Source organism: Falco rusticolus, chromosome 3 (assembly GCF_015220075.1).
Source record: "Falco rusticolus isolate bFalRus1 chromosome 3, bFalRus1.pri, whole genome shotgun sequence".
NCBI classification, from domain to species: Eukaryota; Metazoa; Chordata; class Aves; order Falconiformes; family Falconidae; genus Falco; species Falco rusticolus.
The window spans coordinates 71,955,698-71,981,095 of record NC_051189.1 but is presented as its reverse complement, the minus strand read 5'-3'; the positions used below and the strand labels follow the sequence as shown (position 1 = coordinate 71,981,095).

Sequence of the window (25,398 nt, the reverse complement as noted above, 5' to 3'; positions counted from 1 at the left end):
GGATTTGCCCTGATGAAATTCATGAGGGTGCTGTCAGCCCATACATTTGGCTTGTCAAGGCCCCACTGAAGGGCAGCCCAGCCCTCCAGTGTACAAATATAACGGCTTGGCTGAGCTTATGTAAATGAGTTATGAGCAAAGCACTTCAGTTTGCTGTTCCAACAACTTCCCTGAAGGGGAAGGCTGTGTCTTTCGCAGTCCTGGCAGGGTGAAGTCTTGGCCCCTGCCCTTTCCTGCTTGGCTTCACAGTTTGTGGGGTTGCTTTGATGTTCCCTTTAGCTCATTCAGCTTTTGCCTTTAGGTACTTTCTGAGGGGTTCCTAAATCATTACTGTAACTTACTGAATTCCAAGCTAATATTCTCTGCTTTGCTACCTTCTTACAGAATTAATGACATCAAAAGAGAGGCTTATGTTTGCACATCACCAAACCCTTTCTTCAGGGATCAATGGCATCAAGGTGTTACTGCATTTAGATTCAAGTCTAAAGAGTTAGTCTGACAAGCCCTTGCTGGCAGGGGTTGGAATCTGCATAAAAGGAGAGTCAGCTAGCTTTGACCTTTGTGTTCAGAGCATTAGCTAGTGTTTAGAGCTTCATGTTTATGTCTCTTCTCACCTCGAGGTAGTTCAGTCCTGCCACTCAGAAGAGGTTTTTTATCTGCCAGGCCCAAGGTGGTCTGGACAAAGTGCGCTTCTGCTTTACTGCTAAAGGTGTCCTGAAATTACTCAGAGTAATGTTTCTAATTTATCTCAAATAGATGTTCAGATAGAAAAAAGGTTATCTTCTATTCAGGTCCTTGATGGCTGGTTTTGTGGTTTATATTAAAAGGAAGCAAAATCATTCCACACAAAATAAACATTTTTCAATAAGCAGAAGAAATATCTTTTTGAAGACATTACTCAATTGTAAATATTCTCTTAAAGTTTGAAGTCCCAGAGTAAGTAATGTTAATAGGAGTGCTCACAGAAATGGTAAGGTTTTAAAATGGGGCTTAGTGGCAAATGGCAGGCAATTACATTATAACAGATTAAAGCCGTGCCAATACCACTTCTGTTTTATTATTTCTAAGTAGAAAGCAGTGCTGTCTGCATTCTTTTGCACAATCTGGCACAATATGTGTGTCATTTGATGCAGATACCTTATAAAAATGTGATTTCTTGGGGAAAAAACGGTTGTCTATGCTGAACTAATACTTCATATCAGATTAACTTACACAGGTCTTTCGTAAGACAACCGTGTTGTTTTACGCACTTTTTGATTAAATGGCCTTTAGAATCATAACATTGTACTTGCTGGACCCTAAATATTTCTGATTAAGAACGTATCCAATATTTGCTGAAGGTGGGAAAATACAGGAACTAATGCTGCTAAATGCTTTTTGAAAAGGCTAAACTAGGATGTTAAATGACGTTGCAAGGTGTGTGTGCAAATTCACTAACAGTGATAAACAAAGGATTGCATTAGAAGACAAATTATTTCTGCTCAGTGAGGAATATGGGGGTGACTGGTATAAGTTGCTCATAATACACCTGGTGGAGTTAATGCACAAACAAGTTGAAAACCCACCTAAATGACTCTAAACAGTCTCTTAAATTGTCAGGAGACAAGTTAAAAGAAGAACTAGTACTTTGTTAGCTATGATCTATCTCTGTTTTCCATATGTTGTGGTATAGAGCAGAAGTACACAGCACTCAGAAGGTGATTATCAGTACTCTGTGTACCAAATAGTAAGTACTGAATAGCCTTTTTTAGGTTGATTTGAATGTTAAAATACAAACGAGACATAATTTTTTCTGAGTAACACTGCAAATAACTTTTATAGTAGTCTAATTTTTTAAAAAAGTGTTTTCTATTGTGATCTTAAATAATTATGTTTTTATTTGTCTTTAATATTTATGGTTGAACTGTTCATGAATAAAGTAAAGACATAGAAGTGATTACGTGATGAAGAAAGCAGTGGGCAAATTTTCTGTTTTCCTTCCCTCAGCAGAGTTTTGTTATCATGGTGAATTTAAAGCATGAGGAGTTCTGAAATCTGGAGGTGTAGTTGTTTTGTCATATCTGCATCTAACTTGATATCTGTTGAAGAGCTTAAAGCAGTGAATAAGTGTGGTTAGGGGAAACATATGACGTGCTGCCTTCCCCCCCCCCCCAGACACATGTTTGCATGCTAACACACCATATGCCACCCAAATCCATGTTAATATTGTGCATTTTATGATTAATACATACCTTTGCTTGTCTCTCTTCTTCTTTGGTGTGGGTATAAGTCTCCTATCTTCCAACTCCTATAGTAGCTTAAACTACATTTTGAGCATACTGGATGCTGGTGCTCACTCGGTCATCAGTTTTCATCTAGCAGTCTAAGTAGAAGGCATTGAGAGAATCTGTCTGTGCATGTTCTGCTGGATTTACTGTTGCTAGGGAATACAGTTTTCTGTGTGCCAGAGGAAGGGGCTGTTCCATGGGCTCATAAACTGGCACCTGAGATGTTATTTATCACCATGTGCTTCTTAGCTCAACAAGTTGACTTGTGCTTCCAAGTCCGTTTGCCACAGAGATTAGTGGGGTGCGTTTTTTTTTCTATTTACTTGCTGGTTTCCTTTTTTTTTAGGATTAGTACGTAGAAGTCTGCTGGTAAGCTCCTGGTCATGAAGCTGAGATATGGGGTGTTTGAAAAGAGAATCGCCTTTTGACTACTGTATTGTCATTCACCCTTAAAACATAACAGTCAAATAAGTGCTGCAGGAAGGTCTGTGGCAACCAGCGGTGCTGTTGTCCTCCTCTCTCTGTCCCTACCCCTGCATGCAAACACTGATACACACATGTACATATACATCCTGTTGTGCCAAAGTGGAAAAGATGGTGTTGACTCTTCTTACTCACTTCAGTGTGAGGTCAGCAGGCTTATATTTGAACAGCTATAAATATGGGCTGTAGTTTGTCAGCTTGCTTTATCTGAAGTGGGAACCACTCACGTAGACTCTTCTCACTGGGCTGTGGAAGGGTAGTAGCCAGGTGATGGTTTCTGACCACAGCCGAAGTGGAAAACATTTTCCTTGGTGCTACTGTGCCATCTGGTCTACGGCGCTGGAGTGTGTCTGCTCCTGTATTTTCTCAACACCTTGGACTCTTGATAAAGGCTTGTTAGCATCCATTCTTGCTGCTGGTTTTGAAATTGGTGCTGTGCCTCCCTCCTGCACCAACACTTTCCACAGCTGTCAATTCTTACGCAGTTTCACGTAACCAACCGAAAACCTGTTTAGCTCTGTTTTACTGCACCACTACTTTGTACCAGAAGACTTAACAAAGTAACCTCTTTTCTACCCTTGAGGCACTCTGAGTTTTGTATTTAGGTAAAGACATTTGAAATCTATTCAGGTATTCAGAGCACTGGTTCATTTTGAGAATGGTTTCCTTGGGCAGGGTCATTGTCAATGTAATATTTCACCTGGTCAGGATTTGCAGATTTTGCTTCAAATTGTTGCCTAAAAAATAACCAAGAAAATTTCAACTCATTCACACCATTTATTCTACCTTTATGCTGTCATAGTAAGAAATAAAATTGATCTAGAACTGTACAGAGTGCATTTTTTTCACTTGACAGTGTAGTGTCAGGCGTGCTTGACAAAATGATTAAAATAATCCTATTACTGTTTTATACCATGTCAACCTGTTAGGATTTTGGGTGAAGGTCAGTACTTATTTGGCAAAGGAACGTCAAGAATTTGCTCAGTTCCTTGTGCAATCTTAAAGCAGTTTAGCTCTGCTGGAGTACATAGTGTAACAAACAGGAAGCAGTATGTCTCAAGGAGCTTGATATTTGCACGGTGGGGTTCTTTGTTTGTTTGTTTGTTTGTTTTTTAAATCTGTGGGCAAGTTGGGACTGAATCTGGCAAAATCATGGAGATTTTTAAGGCAGGGAGGTCTCCGTAGACAGATGGAAAAACTGATCTGTTTGTCTATCCAGGTACTAAACTAGACTGAGAATTTTCTGCTATGATGGTTCAGTGAAGACTGTAGTCGTTTAGAGTTTAGTAGAGTTTAATTGAGCCATTACACAAGTCAAAAAAGTCAATTTATACAGCCATGAATATTACTCAGGCACATGAGCTTTGCCTACAGGGTAGCAGTGCCTAGCAGAGTGTTATGTGCCAAACTAACGGCAACAGTGATGTGCTAAATAAAAGCACGGTGTGAAGGTAATTGGGCAAATGATAGAGGATTGGGTGGTTTGGAACTCCTTCATGGTGTGTCAGTGAGATTTCTATAGAGTTTGGTAATACACAACCAGCAGGAATTACTAGTTCAGTGAGACACGTCTGAGGGAGTTTGTGTTGGGATTTTATTATGAAGGAGAATAGCATGCACAGAGACAAAGCTCTCTCTTGGGCTGCAGCTCTTACAGTTCACCTTGGGTGGCGAATAGGCAAGGAGTTGATCAGACAGGTTTGTCATGACTGTGTCAAAAGCATGTACTACATTTAGCAAACTAAACTAGGTAACTAAGGAAGAGAATTAGGGTGACCTAATCGGGGTGAGATGGACAAGCTAGTGGGTCTTAGCTTATGGTATGGAAACTGCAAACAATCCAGAGTTGCACTGAATGTATTTGCTTTAAAAATTCTGGGAGGTTGATCTGGGGCTGACTGCATGTTTGATCTATGCCCTCTGTGGGCATTTCACCTGCATACAGCCCAGCTCTATTTCACTTTTATTCCACATGTCCTATTTTTTCTGGAGCATAAGGAGGCAACCCCCAAGGGTTGATACGTCAAGGTGAGTAATACCCTGCTCTTGGCAAGCTTAATTAAGATTCTCTGTAGGTGCTCCAAGGGGGTTTTGGTTGTTCTGCTTGCAGAAATCCCATACTACGCTGTTGAATGTGAGTGGTGAGGATTTATTTGGCAGTCTGCTAGCCTGTCTTGATCTTGCAAAGGAATAGCTCTTGTTAACGGGGTTGCAATTTGCAGCATGGAAGCAATAGCTTTAAAGCCAGAGAAATTTAGTGTCTATGTGTGAATGTGAAAGGACCACAAGTCAAACAGATCCATCATTCCATGTTTTTGAAGTAGTTCCTAATCTCTACTAGTTTCCAGGACTGTAAAACCCAACTAGATCAAGGTGAATCTTAAATAGGGAAAACCCAAATTAAGTTGGGCAAATTATTAAATAAAAGTCTTGAAGAAATGCCTGCAATAACCCCGCCTGTGGTGTTCATGAAGTTTGAATCCTTTCAAAATGTATTTCCATTCCAATATCTCCCTGTACTTTCAGGGCTGCTCCTTTTCTTTCCTTTGCCTCTGAGGCTCAACTTTGAGTCTGCTCCTTGTTCCAGCTAAGCCTATGACACCTCAGGTTTGTGTTAGTCTGCTGGTTCCCTTTCAGAGTCTCTGCTGCTTCTGCCTTCCTGCCCCTTTCCGCACCCAGGACATGCTTGTGTGTGTGGGAGGTGAGGAGTGCACCATTTTCGCACAACGATGTCACACATGGTGATACCATTTGTCACAGTGGGTTTGAACGAGGAGCACATTCAGTTTCTCGGGTGCTGCAGATCACTTTACTGCATTTTAAAAAAAAAAATTTTAAAAATCCCTCTTTTCCAAAACATTCCCAGTAAATTGTTTGGACTGTGTCATTCTCCTGTGAATAACAGAATTTATTCTGACAGTTTGCACTGCATGAAATATGGTGGCCAGTGGGATCAGGAGAGAGTCCGAGTGCTGTAGGCATTGCAGGCATTTTCCACCTACTGGAGAAATCCGCTGTCAGGCACCACTAGGGCAAGGCCAAGTCACAATGGCAAATTATTGTAGTCTGGTGCTGTGTTAACTTAAGCCAAATTAAAACATAGCATGAATTCCATTTGGCTTTTATGTGCTAACTTAAATGGTGGCTTATCCAAATGATCACACGTTATTCCTTCTTAAAAAAAAAAAAAATTAGCTTAGCAGAGTTGTAGTCAGTATAGACAAAGTTCAACTCTTACATCACAGTAAGATTTTAATTAAAAATCATAGATCCATGATGAAGACTATTATACCAGATTTTCTTGACCTTTGGGTCAAGAAATTTATTTTTGCTATTCTTAATTCATTAAGCCCTTTTTAAACTCTTACTTTGTCAGTTGTATTGTTCTTCTGACCTGTGCCTGTGTTTCCAGTATTCTTGTTTGAGAATTAAGATTTAAAAAGAAAAAAAAAATCAAACAATGTTGATTAAGAAAAAAATATGCTGGGAGCTGCTTGTACCACTTAGCACTCTTCATGAAGAACATAAATCTGTAAAGGAAAAGAGTCTAATCTTATTTTCCGAAAATACCAGATGCTTTCTGACCTCTTATTAAAATTGAAATATATTCTCAGAATGCCACAGACATCCTTGTGATAGCTTAAGAGAACTTCTCGTGTTTTCCAGGAACGTGACTTTCAGAAGCTATAAGAACAATTCTGAAGTGCCTCAGACATCTGTGCCTTTTGTCATCCCCAGTCAATGTTTATTTGGAAACTTCTGTGGTTGTGTGCACTGGGAGACAGGCCCTGTTGCTGTGTGACCAAGGCACATATGGGAGATTTTATTTCAACATGATGCTCTTAGCCAGAAAGATACTGAAGAGCTCTTTTTCCATATCTTCTCACACTCGGAACATGTCTTATTTTAATTTCATGTCGAAAAAGAAAGGTTTTTTTGTTGTTGTGTGTGGTTTTGGGGTTGTTTTTTGTTGTTGGTTGTTTGGTTTTTTACCCTTATGAAATCAGATTCTTTTTCAGGACCAAGTAGGTCATGGGGAAGAAAGAATTCATATAGTACACTTCCCCCACAACTGATTCTTGATTTGCTGAGGGCTAAGTGATTTTTCAAAATATTATTGCACTCCTATCTTTGTTTCAGTTGCAGTTTATTACTCAAGAGTCAGATGCCAGGCATACTATGATGTATATTGCTGTTATTTCAAAAGTTTTTGCGCTAGTGCACTTGCATTTTCTTCCATCTACATGAACTTCCTGATTGTTATTTATAAATCTGGATTTTCTCCTTCTATATTCTCCTCTCTTATTTCAGTCCTTTTATTTGCTGCAAAGAGCACAGCTGCAGTTAAAAGGAATTTCACATTTTCAGTACACAAAAATTTTCAGTGTACTGAAAAGAAGCAAGTCAACAGTTCAGAGATGGTGATCCTTCCCTGCATTAGGTGATTTTTCTTTCTCCCAAAATGACCTGAGGGCAAAAAAAAAAAAATAATCCTCCTATTAAAACCAAGTACATAGTCAACGGTAGACATAAGAAAAGGAGAACACTGGTAAAACTTGACTTTTTAAAGGCAGTTTCAGAAAATGTATTTTAATAAACATAGAATGAAGTACTTTTGTATTAAGTTTTGATTTATGATTTTGATTTTTGATCATGCTGAATGTCATCTCCTTTGCAGCGCTCATACTCTAGATCTGGAAAAGAAACCCAAATATCATATTTCAATGACGCATCTTTTCACTTCTGTGACTTCTTCCCTATATTCTAAAAAGCACAGGGAATGGCATGAAAGGAAATCTGACCAAAATAGTCCAACATATGAAAACATAGGCTATTTATGGTAGTGTAATAATAAATGGTAATGAATGAAGGGAAGAAAAGGAAAGACGAGGCAAGTACAAAATTGAACAACTGACATTAGTGACTCTGTGTTGAGGCTGCCAAAATTATCTCTCTTAGCTCTTCATTTTGTACTTCAGCTGCAACCAGCAAATGCCTTGTCAATCTACTACAGCACATGTCTTTATTTCAAAATGAGAGGCAACAAAATAGTAAGTAGTTTGCAACAATAAATTTAAGTGATAATGATCTTGGGGCTCAAGCTTCTGAAACAATTAGCACCTTATAAGGTTACTTAAATGCAAAACCAAAACTGATTTCCTAGGGGACTTTTAAAAAGCCTTTTGATGTAAATAAAGGACAGAGATATTTTCCTCATTTGTTGTATTTTTTTTTTTTTTTTTGTTAGAAGTCATTGTAATGTTGAGCTTCTTTGGTAAAAATTGGAAAAGCTGGAGAAAACTGAGCTAGCTTATTCTCAACAACAGGACATGTCATTTGTTTCCTAAATGTCTTTGAATATATTATTTTCCTATGCTATTCCTCTGGACTTTTAAGCTTTTCTATAGTTCCTCTTATTTCCATGAAATGTAACAGCAATGGAGCAGTATAGATTATGTAGGGAGGAAGAAGTAGTGAGCAAGGCATTGGTCTCCCTGTTAATACTGTGTGTACCAAAGTATATGATAAGTGAGCACTGGAATGTCATAGAAAACAATACAGTACTAAATTTTGCTTTTTACAGATTTGTGCTATAAAATTGAATGTGAATGTCCACATGCAGCTTTAAGGTTACTCAGAAAAATGTCTAATTGAAGATGACGTTGTGTGTGTGTGTGAACATTGATCCATTTTAATCGATGGTGCTAATTAGAAAACATCTGTAAAACTGTGTTGTGTAATATTGATGTGGAAGTCAGAGTTAAATGAAATGGACTGTATGTTATGGGTGAGCAAATACAGTGTGGATGTTATAAAATCCCCTCTGGCCCGGGAATATTTGAATCAACACCAATTTGACTCTGGTTAGATGATGGGTCCAGTTGCAGAATAATCTAGCAGAACTCAGTAACTTATACTGTGGGATCTGACTGATTGCTATTGTTGCACAATAGGACCTCTCTAAGGTCCAAATGTTAGCTTTCTCTTAGTGATTCAGAATGAGATGTTAATGTTTTGAATTCATGTTCATCATCTTACAGGTGTCCTGGCTAATGTTACCTGAATTAAGAATTCCATTGCTGTGCAGCCCTAGAACAGCTCCTGCCTTTGATTAGTGGTACAGCCAGGAAAAAGGATATGGTGGATCCTATCTAAAATTACTTAGGTGTGGGATCCTCCCCAGACTACAGGGGGATATCTGCTCCACCGTGGTCCTACATGAGCTGCAGGGGGACAACTTGTATCACCATGGTCTTTACCATGTGCTGCAGGGGAATCCCTGCTCCAGTGCTTGGAGAACCTCCTCCCCCTCCTTCTTCACCGACTTTGGTGTCTGCAGGGCTGTTTCTCTTACATTTTTTTCCCCTGTTCCTCTTTCACAGCTGCTGTCAGTGGTTTTTTACCCTTTCTTAAATGTGTTATCATGGATTTGCCATCAGCGTCGCTGATGGGCTCAACTTTGGGCATTGGTGGGTCCATTTTGGAGCTGTCTGGAGCTGGCTCTGACTGGAGCTGGCTCTGACAGACTTGGTGGCAGCTCCTGGTGTCTTTTCACAGAAGCCACCCCTGCAGCTCCCCTGCTACCAAAACCTTGCCACGTAAACTCAATACATCAGCATTATTGAAAGGGAGTCACCTTCCTATCACAAATACACAAAGTGCTTCTTTTGATGGTCTTCTGAACTTCTGTCTGTGTAACAGTTACAGATAGGAAAGGCTGCAACTTTCTTTGCAAAAGACCTCAACTTCCAAGCTGAATGCAAGTTTACTGTGAAAAGAGGAAGTCAATTTGATCTCTGCTATTACTGCATATTTAATTGTCATGGAAACTTAGAGTCAGTTTTTTATTACACAGGATTTATCTATTTGCTACACTTCAACTCCATTTGATATTGGAGTTCTTAAATTGGAATCATCCAGTGTAAATGTTATATACTTGGAGAACTAGTAACAAGATGGAAAACGTAAGTCAGATAAAAAAAAAATTGGGGGAAAAAATGGAGAAAGTATATGTACTTCTCTTATAAGGAGAAACAGGAAGGTTTTGTTTGTCTTGCTGTGTGGACTTAGTTTTCTTTTTCTTCATTCGCTATTTGGGAACTATGTGGAGAAAGAAGCTGAGTCTTCACAAGGTTTTTAGACGGCTTCTCAGGAAGGTGGCACCTGAGGCAGAATGTAGGCTGTTAAATTGGATGCCAAGCACCAGTACTTTAGTGGTAGCACTCTGAACTATTCCCTGTGCAGCAGGCAGGATCAGAAGTTGCTAGGTAAATCGTCAGTGTGCCAAGAGGTGTCAAGGTGAGCGGTTTGATTTACTGGAAATGTTTCACTGAATAGATTAAGTCCTGCTCTGCTGTGTCCACTCCTGATCCAAAATGAAATCTGATTGCTAGTGGTTAAAAGGTGATAGATAAATAATATACAGAAGAGCCTGCAGTTAACTTCAGTTCTAAGATACAGAAGTCTGGTGTAGTTGTTGGACGGGGTTTTTGCATTATTTTTTTTTTTTTCAGACCAGACTTGGTGCAAGTACTCTGTGTTGTCCTGGAACAATCTGATTGCCAGGACAGGCCAAGCTTCTAATCCTGCATCCCCAGAACAGTATCCTAGATGCCAAAGATCTGTGATTCAGGAGTTTCCTGAGAAAAATCACTGTCTCTCTAAGACGTTTTGATCTGTGAACTCGTTCAATTTATTTTCATGTATTTGTGAGCTTTTTAACATTCATAACATCCCTGGCAAGACGTTTCACTACTTCACTTACACCTACTTTGCACAGTGTGAAGAAGTTTAGAACAAATGAAAGGAAGTGCTTTTTCTTTCAGTGGATAATTACATTGTCACCAGATGTTATGGTTGCCAAAGTGGTGGTTCCAAGAGCAGTTGAACAAAGTCACGGAAAGAAAATCCATTTACAGCAGTTAAATGCAAGAATATAATTTCTGGCTTTGAAAGTACTGATACTTGAAAACAGAGAGGGTAACTCGGGAAAAGCATGCCCTGCTTATAAACCCAGGCAGAGGATGTTAACCTGATTGACCTTTGTTGTAGCTTAGAGCAGTTGTCCATATGTTCTTCACTTAATTGCCTGTATTGCTTGATGACTTTGAACAAGTGAATGAAAATCAAATGAAAACCATTTTTGGCATTCCTCATCTCTTAGCTCCTTTCAAGCTGATAGTCTAATGCACAGTCGGTTCCTGAGCAAGATTTTGCAGAGGATAGGAATAAGGCTTTGTACCTCTGTCCCCTCTGTTCAAGGAAGTCTCATCGTATATTTATGAGCACTTGCTTCTCTTTCCAATGATATTGACTGCAGAGTGTTGCTGAAAGCTCTCATATCACTTGAAAAAGTTTGATATTTCATTATGCAGATGACAGCTGTTGGCTATTCCCTGTCATCATAAAGGATCTCTAACCTCAGTAGTCACTAGCTCAATAGATACCAAAATTGTTCCTCAGGTTTATTTTTATTCGGACAAGTAGATTTGTGCCAGAATATAGCTAACTGAGCAACAGCTGCACATAGCTATCCAACAGCTAGAAATTTAAATATAATCATGCATCTGACCAGTGCATTGGTTCCCAATAGTTCTCGTTGCTACACGATTCTAACGAGATCAGTTAAATTACAAGTATCTGCTCTTCTGCTAGCCCTGTAATTGTTTGAACCTGTCAATGTTATAGGAGTCAGCAAAGCTTTATGTATCAGACCCATATGAATTTCCATCCTGTGCACTAATGATTTGCAGTGTTATGCCTGTGGATGTGAGGGTTTGAGTGTGTGCCCCGGTATCTGTCTGCCAGACAGCTTTCCTGGCAGTCAGCAACCCTCACGAGTCAGTTCTGCTGCTTCTCCTGACTTCAGTGATGTGTGTCCTTCACATCGGACATCCTTTCTCGGGGCTGCAGAGGGCCTTTGGATACAGCGGAGAAGGTCTCACTTGTGCATTGTGCTGCCGTGCTGTTCTCTCCAGAAAGGCTTCTTGTCCTTGTGCATCCCTTACACTTCAGGCAGTGCTTCTTCCCTGTGCATTCAGATCCTTTTCTCTGTGGAGGAGGATAGTTTTTATCTGGCAGCCTCTCCTCTGAAGAGGATTCAGTAAGTTTAACACTTCAGTCCCCAAACTCATTCAACTCCTCTCCTATGCAGCAGTTCATCTGGCTATTTTTCTTAATAAGTGGTTCTGTTTCCATGGTAATGGAAACTATGCCTTTGTCTGGTGTCAGCTGTGATATTAATCCATCTTTGTTGCACTGAGAGGTAGTGCCCTTCAGACCTTTGCTTGGTGATTTTTCTGGTATTTCTCTTTATGAATTGTCCATATAATCTGTGTCAAATCAATGTGTTAAGGTACCTATTAATGAAATAATTACATTAAACGTATGTTTGCTATTTTATATGTGGCCTATTACTGGCTTTTGGCCGAGACTAAGCACAGCAATTAACATGTTTGGGGTGAACAGTTCTCAGCCCCTTTCTCTGAAGAAAATTGTAGCATCTTCCAAACGACATGTATTTGGAATTCCAGTTACAGTAAACCTACATATCTCCAATGAAAGGTATTGCAGCCATCCTCTGTGCTCCAATGTGTGGTCGAGATCAACAGCACAGTGTGGATGTCTGTTTTTATATACAAGTTGAAAGTGAGCTGGCTGCGGTTTGGCTCAGCAAAACAGAGATGTTGATGACAATTTAGGTGAGAGAGCAAAACTAGCTTGCAAAAGCAGTGTTGGCTCCTTTGGGTGGTATTTTTTATCATTTAAGTTTGTGGCTTTTTATGAGGGATTCTTTCCCCTTCACTGCTGTTAGTCATGCTCCAATTAATAAGCCAGTCAGCTTCTTGTCAGCCACATGTGGCCAGGGCTTCCTAGCCTCTGCTTTTTAACGTGGATTTTGGCTTTTGGATTTTAACTAGGTCCTTTGTTGTAATGGAATTAGATTGCTGCATGGTGTTGGTTCTGGACCTAGTTGTAGTCACTTGGCATCAACAATTCAGGAACTCGTTTGGTGGTTACGTGGTGGGAATTTCAGTGGTGTTTGTGCTTGTTGTCTTTCAACAGCATTGCCCGCTTTCAGGGTTATGTTTGTAGAGTTTGGCAATAGATCATGATCAGCAATGGTGGCCTTCTGGAATCTCTGGAAAAGTTAAGCTGTTAAAAGGGCTCCAGGAGCTCACTAAGCGTATGTTCCTCAGACTAGAGGCAGGAGGAAACCTTTTCTAACTGCTCACCTGTCTGGCTTCGTAGGGTTATTGTTTTTATCTGAATGTTTATTTTTTATTGCTTGTGACAGACTGTTCTGTTGCTTGCTGGGAGGAATGTTATACACGGGGTATGTTATGAAATGTGACATTAAACAAATGTGAAAGTCTGCTTTCTCCCATCTTTCTCGCTTTTCCTTTTATTTCTGTCCAGTTGTGGCCAGCCACAGTATTAAGTTCTCTATCTCTGAGCCCTACTTTGGACTATTTTGGCAGTTTTGCTAAAGGAGCAGGTTGAGTACTGTAATTATTTGTGGTGGCGTACAAGAGAGAGGGACTAGTCGGGAAGAAAGTATGAAGATGAAAGCATGGTAGGCTTTTAACTGAAACACATTGAAGAGGGATCCACATGTTATTGTACATGCTTCGGATTGATCTGTAATGTATCTTGGCAGTGTGAACTCTTTACTTTGAGAGAGGTGAATAAAGCTTTTGGCATGCCTCCCCAAGAGAATCACTGTGTGATTGAAAAAGGGTAGTTGTGCAAGTATCTTCATAAACATGAGAAGATCAAATAAGAAAAAAAACCTTTATCATAATAGCAATTCTGGACCTCCCAGCAAATTGACCTACTAGGATCTGTTACTGCGTAAGTTACTTTACTGCAGTGAGAAACAATTTGTACGCAAATAATAGTTAAAAATGCATCAGTATTTTGTGATGTAATGGTGAATTTTAGTATGAATTTTACTTAAGATAACAGACTGTAGGTCTTATCATTTAGACTGCCGAATTTTTTCTCCATAACTTTTTATGTATTTAGCTCTTCATGGGCTACAGCTTCTGACTGTTCTTTTGCTATCAGCATCCTCCTTATTTCATATATGACAGGTATCACTGACTAACAGTTTAAGAAGAATACATTTAAAACGTCACATCTTGCAAAAAAAATAAAAAAATCTGGTTTTAGGCTGGTATGAAAACCAGTTCAACAATCTTTTTTTTTTCTGTAGCTTCAAATGGTAAGGTGGATGAGGGCAAAGACTTGGCTAAATGTCATTTAAGTTCAGATACTTAAAGCTCTAGTGTCCTTGGCTGGTTATCAAAGTAAAAAAGTAGCTGAGCCTTCTAGTTGCGCTTGGAATAAACTGGTCTTTAACTAGGGGGTGGAGGAGTAAGTATGGAGGATGCTGCTTGTTCCAGTAATCACAACCTTAATTCCTTTACAATGTGAGCTTGCCACCAATCTGTCAGACTGACAAGGGAGCCTTTGCTGTACTGAATGTTTTGAGGGTTTTTTTTTCTGTAAGAAGGAAAATGTTGTGCTATATTATGCAATTTCAAAACAGTCTATGTAGTGAAAATCTGTATCTGTTTGAATAAGTGGGAGCAGTAATTCTATTCTTGCAGATAGAATGCAAATAGAATAATTTTTCTTTTAGCATATTAATTCAATAAGGAGATTAATAGAAGCTTGCAAACTTCTTAGTCAAAATCTTTATTCTCTCCAGAGAATGCAAGACAATTACTACTTGGATGCTGATAGTAAATGAACTGTTTTATTGAATTCTCATAATGAAATATTGGAGGCTGGTGTATGATAGTTTTTATAAAGACTATATTTGAGGAAGACTTTGTAGAGGAGGCAAAAGAGGGCAGAATATTTTGTTTTAAAAAGAGAGATAAAGAAGTGATTGCTGGTGGAGCAGTGGCAGCTACTGTTATAGCCTTTTGGCACTCCTGACTTACAGTGTGGTTTAGAATCAAATTCTTAACTTCAGGTACATAAGCTCAGGAATTAAGCTATGACTACTTAAGTTATTATGAATGATTGATTCTACTTTATTCAAGGATTGATATATCTTTTGCAATACTGACTAGCATCACCCTCTGTTTCTCAATTTTCAATCCTGATCTTGATTTATGCTAAAATTATTTACACCTGAAATGATGACAATTAATTCTTAGTCTTTTTAGAGAATTATATATATATATATATATATATATATATAAAGACTGTTATTTAGAAGGATAACACAAAGTCTATCTACTATATATTTTTGCACAGAATACTGAGGTTGGACCTTAAGGAGAGGTCGCTTAGGAGTCTTCATTAGAGACAGAACTTTCTTTACAGAGACCATCAGTAGTGTCAAACTTTCCTCCAACTGTGGAAGTCCTGCTGACATCTGGTGTTACATTCCAAATTTTACTTTGGGAAATTGTAGCTTTGAATGTAGAAAAAGTTGCAGTCAATCATTTTTTGTTTGGGCTTTTTTATTTTTTGTCAGATGTTGGTATCAAAATTCTGATCTTGCAGCTTTGGCTTGGAAGGAAGACATAGGGGTTTTGAACAATGTAAGGAGGGCTTTTCCTGTCCTTTTACTATAGCACATTAGAGGTTCAGAACAGTGTGCTCCAGTTTTTCATATTTAGGTTTCAGAATGTTGTATATTGTACAGTTCTTACATCATGCAACCTCTGAAATTTTTCCTGCCCAGTAGTTTATTTCTTAGCTAATTATGTTACTTGTGACATTGAATATTGCCTCTTTTTTTTTTTTTTTTTTTTTTCCCCAGTGTGACAATGCAAAAGGACTCAAAGCCTTCTATGATGCAATAAAATACGGACCTAATCATCTGATGGTTTTTGGTGGTGTATGTGCAACAGTTACTTCTATCATTGCTGAATCTCTGAAGGGATGGAACTTGGTTCAGGTAAGGCATCAAATGGAATATGTTCAAATGCTGACTATCTTGTATCTGTGTGTCTTTTTAAAATTTAAAAGTTAGTATTTGATGCTTTTCAAGCTTAACATTTTGCGTAATTAGTATATTGCAGTTTTGAAGATCAGTGAAGTTATATGTAAAGAAGAGCAGTTAATTCTATATAGTACTAAATTTTAAGGCTTGGCGTTATGCTCAAAACACTTGTGAATATGGGCAGCAGTCATGCATTAAAACATTGATTAAATAAAATCAACTTAATATATCTCAAAAAGCAACCTAAATGAGATGAAGTTTGGTCATGGTAGGCAAGCATATCTAGGACATATCCAACGTTAGTGGAAACAACTTGTAAGGCCTTAAATTATGGTACAGTGTGGTCTTAGTCTTTACTCAGTCAAAATGCAATAATTCCTATTAACTTTAAAAGTGTTGGAAGTGCACAAATTGTAAGTAGTAACTGGGTATGTATCTCAGTATTTGACTCACAAAGTACATTTATTCCCAGCTGTTGTTCTTTCTGACTTTATTAAAGGTCAAGTTTGTGGAAAGGTTCCCTCTGCTGAGGAATCAGAATTTATTAATACTAATCTTTAAAATGCAGATAACAGCATGATTTTCTTCATTTCTTCAATCATCTGTCCAGTGATGATCTTTGGCTTGATAGCTGTTCATGCAAGGTAGCCAGCCAGTTCTGCTTTTCAGATGTGGAAATGGCCTGGCTTCCTACTCTATATTCATGTTGCCCAAAGATAAGTTTGTGTCATTTTTATTAAAATAAACCAAATATTTTATGGCAAAATAATAGTATATGACAATTACCTGAGGTTTTGGTTACAGGCAGACTCCTCTTTTCCACCTGGAATACTCACTGAGATTAGAGCAGAATGAACAAATGAGGCGTAATTAAGGTTGTGAAGAAGATGATGATCAGAGTACAAATGGGAAAATCTTAGGAGGATAATTAAAGTGGCTTGTTAAATGTATTTGCAATGCTTGTCATATCAGATCTTTTTTTCTTATGCTTCAGGATTTTTTTCTAATGTGGAAAACATCAGTTCTACTGTGGAAACAGAATAATAGTGTATCTCTGGGGAGTACAGAGAAAGCAACAGAAAGCTTGAAACTATCATTTAGTGCTATTTCTTAAAAATGGCCTAATCCATGGGCTATAATGAAGTATATGGCTGGAGCTCTGGATTTTTTGGGAATCTGTCACATGGAACTTCCAGATGATGTAGGGTGTTTTAAGGAGTTGAATTTTGTTATGCTAAACCCTTTTCATTTGAAGTCAAGTTCTGCTTGCTAAAGTCTGAAAATCAATTTATTAATGAAGTTGCTTAGTCAATAAAGAAGGGCAATTAGAAAGCTTCTGTTTGCTTTTAAATGCCTGAATTTGTCAATATATGTGCGAACTTATACAATGATATGAAGCATTGATACCAGACAGCACCTATTTCTTTGTCTTTAACCTCTACAGCTGTGACTAAGTCTTAAACATTATTAATGATATCAGTACATCAAGGGATTCTTTGCTGCTTGGGCTTAGTATCCTGCAGGCACTAGGTAAATTGTCACACGGCGTAACTCCACTTTGTGTCAGGTTGACTGTTGATTGACTGCATGATGGAAGAACACAAACAACAGTGTGGCTGGGAAGCGTGGTAAGGCTTAGTGGATGGTATAGCAGCAAGGGAAACAGTCTAAATGCAGTTTGTGAAAGTGTTATGTCATTCGGTGACAGCAATATGTGTATCTGGAAATCAGCAGACAGCATGTATAAGTTAGTGGGGAAGCGGAGTACAAAGCCTTCTACGCCTCAGGATCCGCTGTCATAAGCATCTTTGATTAAATGCATAACTTGAATAGAGGGAATAGATCGAAATCTGTAGTTCTCAGAAGTGGAGCAATAATACTCGGTCTGATAAAATACAAGACTGTCTTACCTCAAAACTTGAAACTTCACCTCAAGGAATCCCAGCAAAATCACAAATAGTTACATGAATTTGTGATGATGACGAAGTCATTTTATGTTGCAGTCAAGAAAAGGGAAAACAGCATAGAGACAAACAGTAACCTGACATTGTATTATTGAATAGAGGATTTGCAATTGGATGTCTGACTCCATCACTTTGTCCCTGTGCAGGCAGTCACAAAAAGAAATATCTTAACCCTAGCAGGAACATTTGATTTGATTTACACAGTTGTCATGTGGTTGAGCAAAGTGATTGCTGTCTTCTTATATAAGAAATGCAGAATTATACTGATGGTACCAGGAGGAATAGGGAAGAAAAGAAGAGTAACAGAACATAACAACTGAAAAATTACTTTCCTTGGCAAATACAGTATGAGGCTGGCTACCTGCAAAACTTTTCTGAAAGCCCTTTAGCCCTGAATTCCAAGTTTCTGGGTGACTCCTTTCCTTCTGTTCAGGGGAATTTTTCTTTTCTACCATTCTCTGCAGTAAAAAGTATCCAAAAGCAAAGAACTAAACAAACGGCAAAGAATACAAATGTGCTGGAAATTATCATGTTCCATTTGCTACTTAGGCAACATTATAATAGTGACGAGAGGGGGGAAAGAAGAAAAAAAAAATTTGCAAAGTAGCTTCATTCTTGCCTTAATGTATGCTGTTGATAATATACTGTCTTTTTGACTTAACTGGTTCATTCAGGTCACTGATGGCCTGCAACAGTGTGAGATATAGAAGACTATCAGAGGCTGGGAAGAGTCTCGCTCTGAAGGTGACTTGCCTTATTTCTGTACCATATCTAAACAGAAGGTTCCTTTCCTCCCCCATCTTGACAAATTTTGATTTACTTATGATCAGGAACAGAAAGGGAGATTCTGTTCTCAACTGGCTGCCTTTAACTGCCGGCTGATTTAATTATCTCTTACTGTAAAAAAAATTAAAAAAATTAAAAAAATAAAATGATTCTTTTAATGGACCGTTTTGTATCTGTGGAGAGAGCAAGTTGTTTTAGTCTGCAAACACTTACGTCATCCTTAAGGACTTTCACTGAGGTATGCTGGGTGACACAACCTGCAAATTGTTTTCTGAACACACATTCATAGTAGGACAGATGCAGACACCTGTTCCTTAGCTGCTCAAATGAAAATCTTCCCTGTGAGTAATCTCCATGAGCCGGCAGTCCTTGCTTCGTTGACAGTATGAGCATGGGCTGGAGGCTGCACGTGTGGCTTTGATCTCCGGTCTGTGGTGTGGAATCTGTTTGAACCTTTGCCATTTTGGTTAAAATCTGCCAATAATATTCCGTGCATCTGACAGTGGGTCATAAAGGCATGAAGGTATAATACTGGGCAGTTGCTGTGCTGTAAGGGGGATATTTCAATGTCAAATTATTCTGGATTCATCTTATCCCCATTCTCTTTGAATGTGTGTTAAAGGCAATTAAAGTGAAGAAGAACCATTAATAATATCTACAATATATTGCAAAAGACCAGTTGTATGTTTTTATTTTGTACAGTGAAGCATTCCTGCTAGTAACCAGTTAGTGCAGAACAGAGATGTTTTGCAGTTCAGTTTATCTTCTATTTCAGGATATCCATAAACAGTTTATCTCTCCATTTGAATATTTTACAGTGGCAAAAGCATGTAATTGTATAGATTTCTGTTTCTGTTATTTTCCATTGTCATCTCACGCGTTTCCTAATTGCCATGTTAATATATGCATTTAACCAAGATGAAGATTTTGACCAAACTGGTCATCTCTCTTCATTTGTCAAACTCTTTGGGAGACTTGCCTTTTTCTTTCTTTGTGCTGTTTACATTCTCTTAGAGCCTGCTTCATTTACTATTTTCTTTAACTCTGGAAATAAGCCTCTACTAGAAACAAAATGTAAATATTAGTGCTTCCTTGGAATATCCTCTGTTTCTACATAGTTAATGTAATGTAATCTCATAACTGCTGGCTTTTAGACAAGTAACTGCTACAGGTGATCCAGTGATTAGATCATAATGACATTCAACGTAGAAATCTTGTTTTGGATTCAGCATCTCATGTTGGAAAGTTTTCTAAGAAAATTATAGGTACCCTAATCATGATGTATTACTTTGTGGGCATATTAATGTAGGGCAAGTTCATGTGTTGGAAAGGAGTGTTAGGAAGAGAATATTGCTTTAGTTCTCTAGCTCATTTAGTTGAGTATTAAAGAGCCTACCCTGGAATTTGTTTTATTTTCCTAGAGACCCACAGGTATTCAACATCCCATCTCTGAATTACCAGAAAGACTGCTGCTGTTGAAGGCATTCAGTGATGTTTTTAGCCCTTGGTTTCCTTTTGAAACAAAGCTGATGTGATTGCAATCGGCCAGTGGTCAGAAATTATTAGGAGGAACTGGCCGATTGCAACCAAATTTTAACAGAGGATTTCCCAAGGATTATTAGGTTCCATACATTTCTGTGAAAATGAAGACAGGCATCCAGATGTATGAAGGAGAGGCTGTAGCATGGGCACAGAGAACTTTGGGCCAGCTATGGCATGTGGTGCTCCTTGTCCAGCTACTGTCAATGGGAAAGGGACTGGCTGCGTTCAGAAAAAACTTAAAAAAAGCAGCAGAAAGGAAAGCTGAGAAAACTCAGAGGAGGGGTCAAGCCCACAAGGATATAAAGTAGGAGCCAGGGTGTGTGTTTGTGTGTGCGCAGAAGCCCAGGACACGTGTATCTGTAGGAAACAAGGCTTTATTACCTGACTCTGTTACTCATAAAAATTCTTGTTAATATGGAATTTCACAGCTATGTGCAGGTTATAACTGGTGTGTTTTAACACTTAAGTGATGCAAGTCATCACAGAGGTTTCTATACTGGCCACTGAATCAAATTTCTCCTTGTTAATATCTGCATTTTCTAAGTCCTCAGGCTTGTTACCCAGAGCTGTGGCATGGACACATAAACATTTGATAAAAAATGTGTTTGGTGTTTTGTTGTTGGATTTTCTTTTTGTGGTGTTTTCATTTTGGTTTTTTTTGTGGTTGGTGTTTGTTGCTTTTTTTTTTTATAATCCTTGTCATGTTTGTTCCAGTACAGTGACTTTGTGCTACTTTTGCCTTCACTGCACAATTTCCATGTATTATTAGTTTAAGCAATGAAAAGAGCATTTAAACTAGTTTTTGGCTAAGAAGATTAGCTACTTCTATCTACAAGATGCAGGTGGTCCCACTTGAACAGGTCTTTCTCCCACTGGAATATGACCCAATGCACCAGAAGACTTGAGACTTTGGCTTCTTGGCCCACATTTCACCATCATAAGCTTTAATTTTCATTTTTAAAATCTTTTTTTTTCTTTGCTTTTCCAATTTTATCTCCTGGGATTGGAGGAATTTTATAGGCTTTCTGTACTTGCATCATACTTTCAATAGTCAAAGTTTGTGAGGAGTAATGCCTCTTAAGGTCTTATTATATTAAAGGTGCAAACCTGATGACATTCTAGTCTTGCTTTTGGGAGTTAGCTGAGCACATAAGGAAGTTATACTCACTTCACCGTAGGAATGCCTGGGAGCTCCTGAAGAGGAAGAAAACACAGCAGGACTGACCTTCAGGCGGAATTTCATGTGAAGTTTCTCCTCATTCGAGAGAAGCTCTGGTGTATTTGGAGGGAGACAGACCTTTTAGTTCTGCAAATCCTCCCTTTGATACCAGCTGCCAGCAGGAGCCCTGCTGTTACTGATGTGGCCCTCCTGAAGCTCTGTGGTTGCTGTTGGGGAGGAAAATGCGTGGGGAGTTGAGACAGATCAGCGGTACCATACCTCCTAATTAGGCTGTGGCTGTATGTGGACAGATGCATACACGCCCGAGGTAGAGCAGACTTAGCCTTGGAAAGTAGTTATATATTCACCTTTTAACTTAGAGAAATGCAGTGCAGGAGGGGACACTAGGGCAGAAGACAATTTAGTGACAAAAGTTCTTTCACAGTGGTCAAAACACTGACCTGATTCCTAGTCCATTATTTCAGCTGTACCCCAGGGGAGATATTAGCATTACTTTGCTATTAATAGCAGAAATTTGGTCGCCAAAGTTTAAATTGAAATTTTCCAGGCTGAGGTATGGTAAGAGATGCACATCCTTTATTTCAAATGCATTGCAAGATTTAGTAGGACCTTTCTTTTCCTTCTTTCTGTTTTCTGCTTAAATGTATGAAATTGGTTTGTATGGCTTAACCTGGTTTTCCATCAGTTTGAAATTGGCTTCTATCCAGTATTTTTCATTTTATTTAAATATGATTAGCTGTTCTTTTTCATTTTTGTCTTGTATTTCTACTGTTGGAGAAAACAGTAAAACTACGGTATGCAGTCTGGTTTTTGCCTTTGATCTAACGTCAACAAGTTCAGTCGTTATATGAAGCATGAATAAAGGCATTTTAATACAGCTCTAGAGTAAAGTCAAAGCTGTTCAGGACTGAATCTGTATATTTATTCTAACTTTTCTGGCAGAAAAAAATCATATTGTATTTTTTTTATCATTCTTGGATACCTTTCCACAATAATTAATTCACTTCTGTTTAGTGTTGGATCAATAATATGGTTGATGGTCTAGGGAACAGACCCAGACTGGAAAGGGAATGGTGTGCAGTATAATTTAGGTTTGGGAAAACATTTAATTCTGATCAAATCAGATATTCCCTCTCCTCCATATACTCTTCCTTTAAATCTGAAAGGTCTGTTGAAGAAAAATAAAATACATAAAAGCCCTCAAACCCATAATGTAACATACAAGCATTGATGTTTTTCCAAACACAAAGCCTTGTCTTTTAACGCTAGCTTGATTTATTGGTAAGGTAAGGTGCTGAAAGCATCCAGCTTAATTTATTATCAGAGTAAATAGTGTGTGTGTGTGTGTTTTTTGAAGGGCATCCCCCTGCCTCCCCCCCCCCCCCCCCCCCCCCCGTGATTTTTATGGAAGTGTTCTGTCTCACTGCAAGTCTTTTTTCTTATGTGATTAGGATAGACATGACAGGTAGAATCTTATTCAGTTACCAAAATTTTTCAGTATTGCACCTTTCAGCTATTGCTGCAGCTTCCTTCACTGCTACAAAGGGTATTCCTTCATGTCCCCTCAGGCTGGTTTATTACTATTTGCCAGTTTTTCTGGAGGTGGTTTTGAGAGGTAGCTGGGTAGCTTTGATTTCCATCTCTGCCATCTCTTCTCCATCCTGTCCTGATATGGTAGGCAGACTTAAAGTTTGCTTCTTTGGGAAATCACTTGTGGTTCAGCATCTTAGCTATGCTGGATGAGGACTGTGATATACACTGATTTCTTTTTGAGATTTGAGGAGGTTTTTTATGGCACGTTTTCTAGTACCTTGCCTGATGTCTGTCTTCTGTATGGTCCAACCCACTGGACAGTAGTGCTTCTAAATTTCCTTCTAGCCCATAGCTGGTCAGCATGTCTTCTCTTGACTTCTTCTGGTAAATGTCATACAATTTGCAGGGATGTACCTGTGTGACACTAACACACCATTAATGATAATCTTTGATTCTATTTGCAGTTCTGGCAGCCCAGAGAATCACCTTTTGATTTGTTAGTCCTATTGCTTTCATTGCTGTGACCCACAGTCTTTGCTTGAAAGTCTCCCATTGTGAAGTAGGCACATTATTATAGTTTCTTGGCAGGTGCACCACTGAATTTTGAACTCCTCTTTGCATTTTAACCTCTGCCTGACTTTACACAAATCTTGGTTTTGTGTTTCTCATCTGAAAGCCAGCTCAGAGAAATCGGATGCTAATTGTTTGCACATAGGTACGTGATTTTTCTGCTTTAAAGGTTATATTGATTGAAAACTACCTTATTTCACTGAAAATACAATAACTTTGTCAGTTTTTGGTTGATTCTTGGCAATCATTATTAATTTACTCCAAAGTGTTGAGATTATAGTATTGTATTTCTTAAACTATTGCAAGATTTCAAATATTCTAGAATGTTCATTTCAAACTTCTTTTACCACCAGTTCCCCAATTGTGGTCCTTCTGATTGTTTTCACCATACCTACAGTTTCTGTAAATCTGGAGTTGGTTATTTCGGTATGCTGTTTGCCAGAGTGACTGGTTCAGTTTCTTTCTAAAAGATAGTGTCGATTGTGTTCTACAAGACCAGTTTGATGCTTCTCATCATCCTCATTGGAAAGCCCTGGGATTGCTTTCTCTCCAGTCCCTCTGACCACCCTGGCTTGAGTGGCCCTATATCAAGTAGCACCCTCCTGCCACAGCTGTTGCTGTCCTTGGAACATAGAAACCTGGCCACAGAAAGGAGGTAAATACAATTAAGTCAAGGCAAAATTGGTATGATAACAAATTTGTTGCTTCATAATATTACTCCTATGGTCTTAAATCCACTTCATTTCATTCTCTTTTACTGTCCTATTGTAGGGCAAGGAAAGCTTTCTCATGTGGTAAATTAACCCACTTTCCCCTGAATGCTGTTTTGGCAGCGATTACTTAATCACTTACTTTGAGGGAGAGCGTAATTCATACAGAATAGCAACAGCAGCTCCTGGGCATAGACTGAAGAACACAAAGTCATAAACCAAGCAATTGCAAAACAGAAAACACCTTTACATAATTTTGAAATTGAAATAATGTATTTATTGACCGTTAAAACAAGAAAAAGCTTAATTATGCTTAGTTGAAAAAGTAATACATTGCTGATATATTTTTATAAAAGTAAGCACTAAAGTACAAATCTTCACATAATAGAAGCTGTTCAAAGGGCCTGATTCTCAGTGCACTGCAGTGTGCTTGGTATGATTCATCTAATATTATGAGTGGTATGGCATGCATCTTGGTTCTTGGTATTCAGAGTACTCCATACCTGTAGAGCAGTTCCTGGGGACTTGTAGATCTCTGCCTGTTTTTTCCTGGCGTCAGTTGAGTTCTAACACAACTGGACAGATACAAGGCCTATAAAACAAGGGATAGATACATTGTAATTGAACTTGAAGTGATTTGGAAACATTTATTTACTTTAGACTTAGTTACCACAGATAGCAAAAACATACTGTCAGGGAAAATGGGTATGATCACTGCAGCTTAAGAGCCTCCAGGCTTTGTTGGAAAAGCACTTATAAATGCATACAAAACTGCTGCTGAAACAATCCGTAGTTGGAGTTAGGAAGGTTTGGTCCTAGGGTTACACTGAAAACAGGAACATATTGTACAGCTCTTAAGCATAGACTTGTGATAAGGCATTTGTCTTTTCCTTCTTGCTACGTTCAGGACTTATAGCTATAGAAAGCTTAAGTATCTGAGGTTTTTTTTTTTTTTTCTTCTTTTTTTAAACTGGAAAACAATTCCACAGTTTCACCTTTCTGGTCTTTCAGAATCTCTTGTTGACTCTCCTAACTGAAGTTGCAAATCCAGATTTGCTTTGATTTCTTGTCTTGCCTTGGTTTCATTAATTTTTAGGAGATTAGTAGCTTGAAGTTTGTGAACTCTGCATTAAGCTGTGACACATTCTGCTCCTAATTCTCAAAGGAAAGTGTATCCCCAGTGACGTGTAGTCCTTATCTTTCCTTATTCTGCAGAAGTCCATTAGACCTTGTTATCCTATAGACAGCTTATCACAAGCTGATTACTAAACTACAGCAGGATTGACAATATAACCACTATGAGCTTTGTGTTATGCTACAACACTAAGCTAGGAAACTTCTATGATTATTTATAATTGAGCTACTGTGAGGGCACAGTATGTATTGGATTGCTTCC

At 38.5% G+C, this 25,398-nt stretch overlaps 1 protein-coding gene across 1 annotated transcript in view; it reads left to right on the top strand.

Annotated features, from left to right (window-relative positions):
- The window catches only part of GABBR2 (gamma-aminobutyric acid type B receptor subunit 2), a 487,844-nt gene that overhangs the window by 87,778 nt on the left and 374,668 nt on the right, over window positions 1-25,398 (top strand). The window contains exon 2 of the mRNA XM_037381548.1: window positions 15,535-15,672. Within this exon, the coding sequence (XP_037237445.1) occupies window positions 15,535-15,672 (138 nt within the window). The remainder of the gene's footprint in view (window positions 1-15,534; window positions 15,673-25,398) is intronic.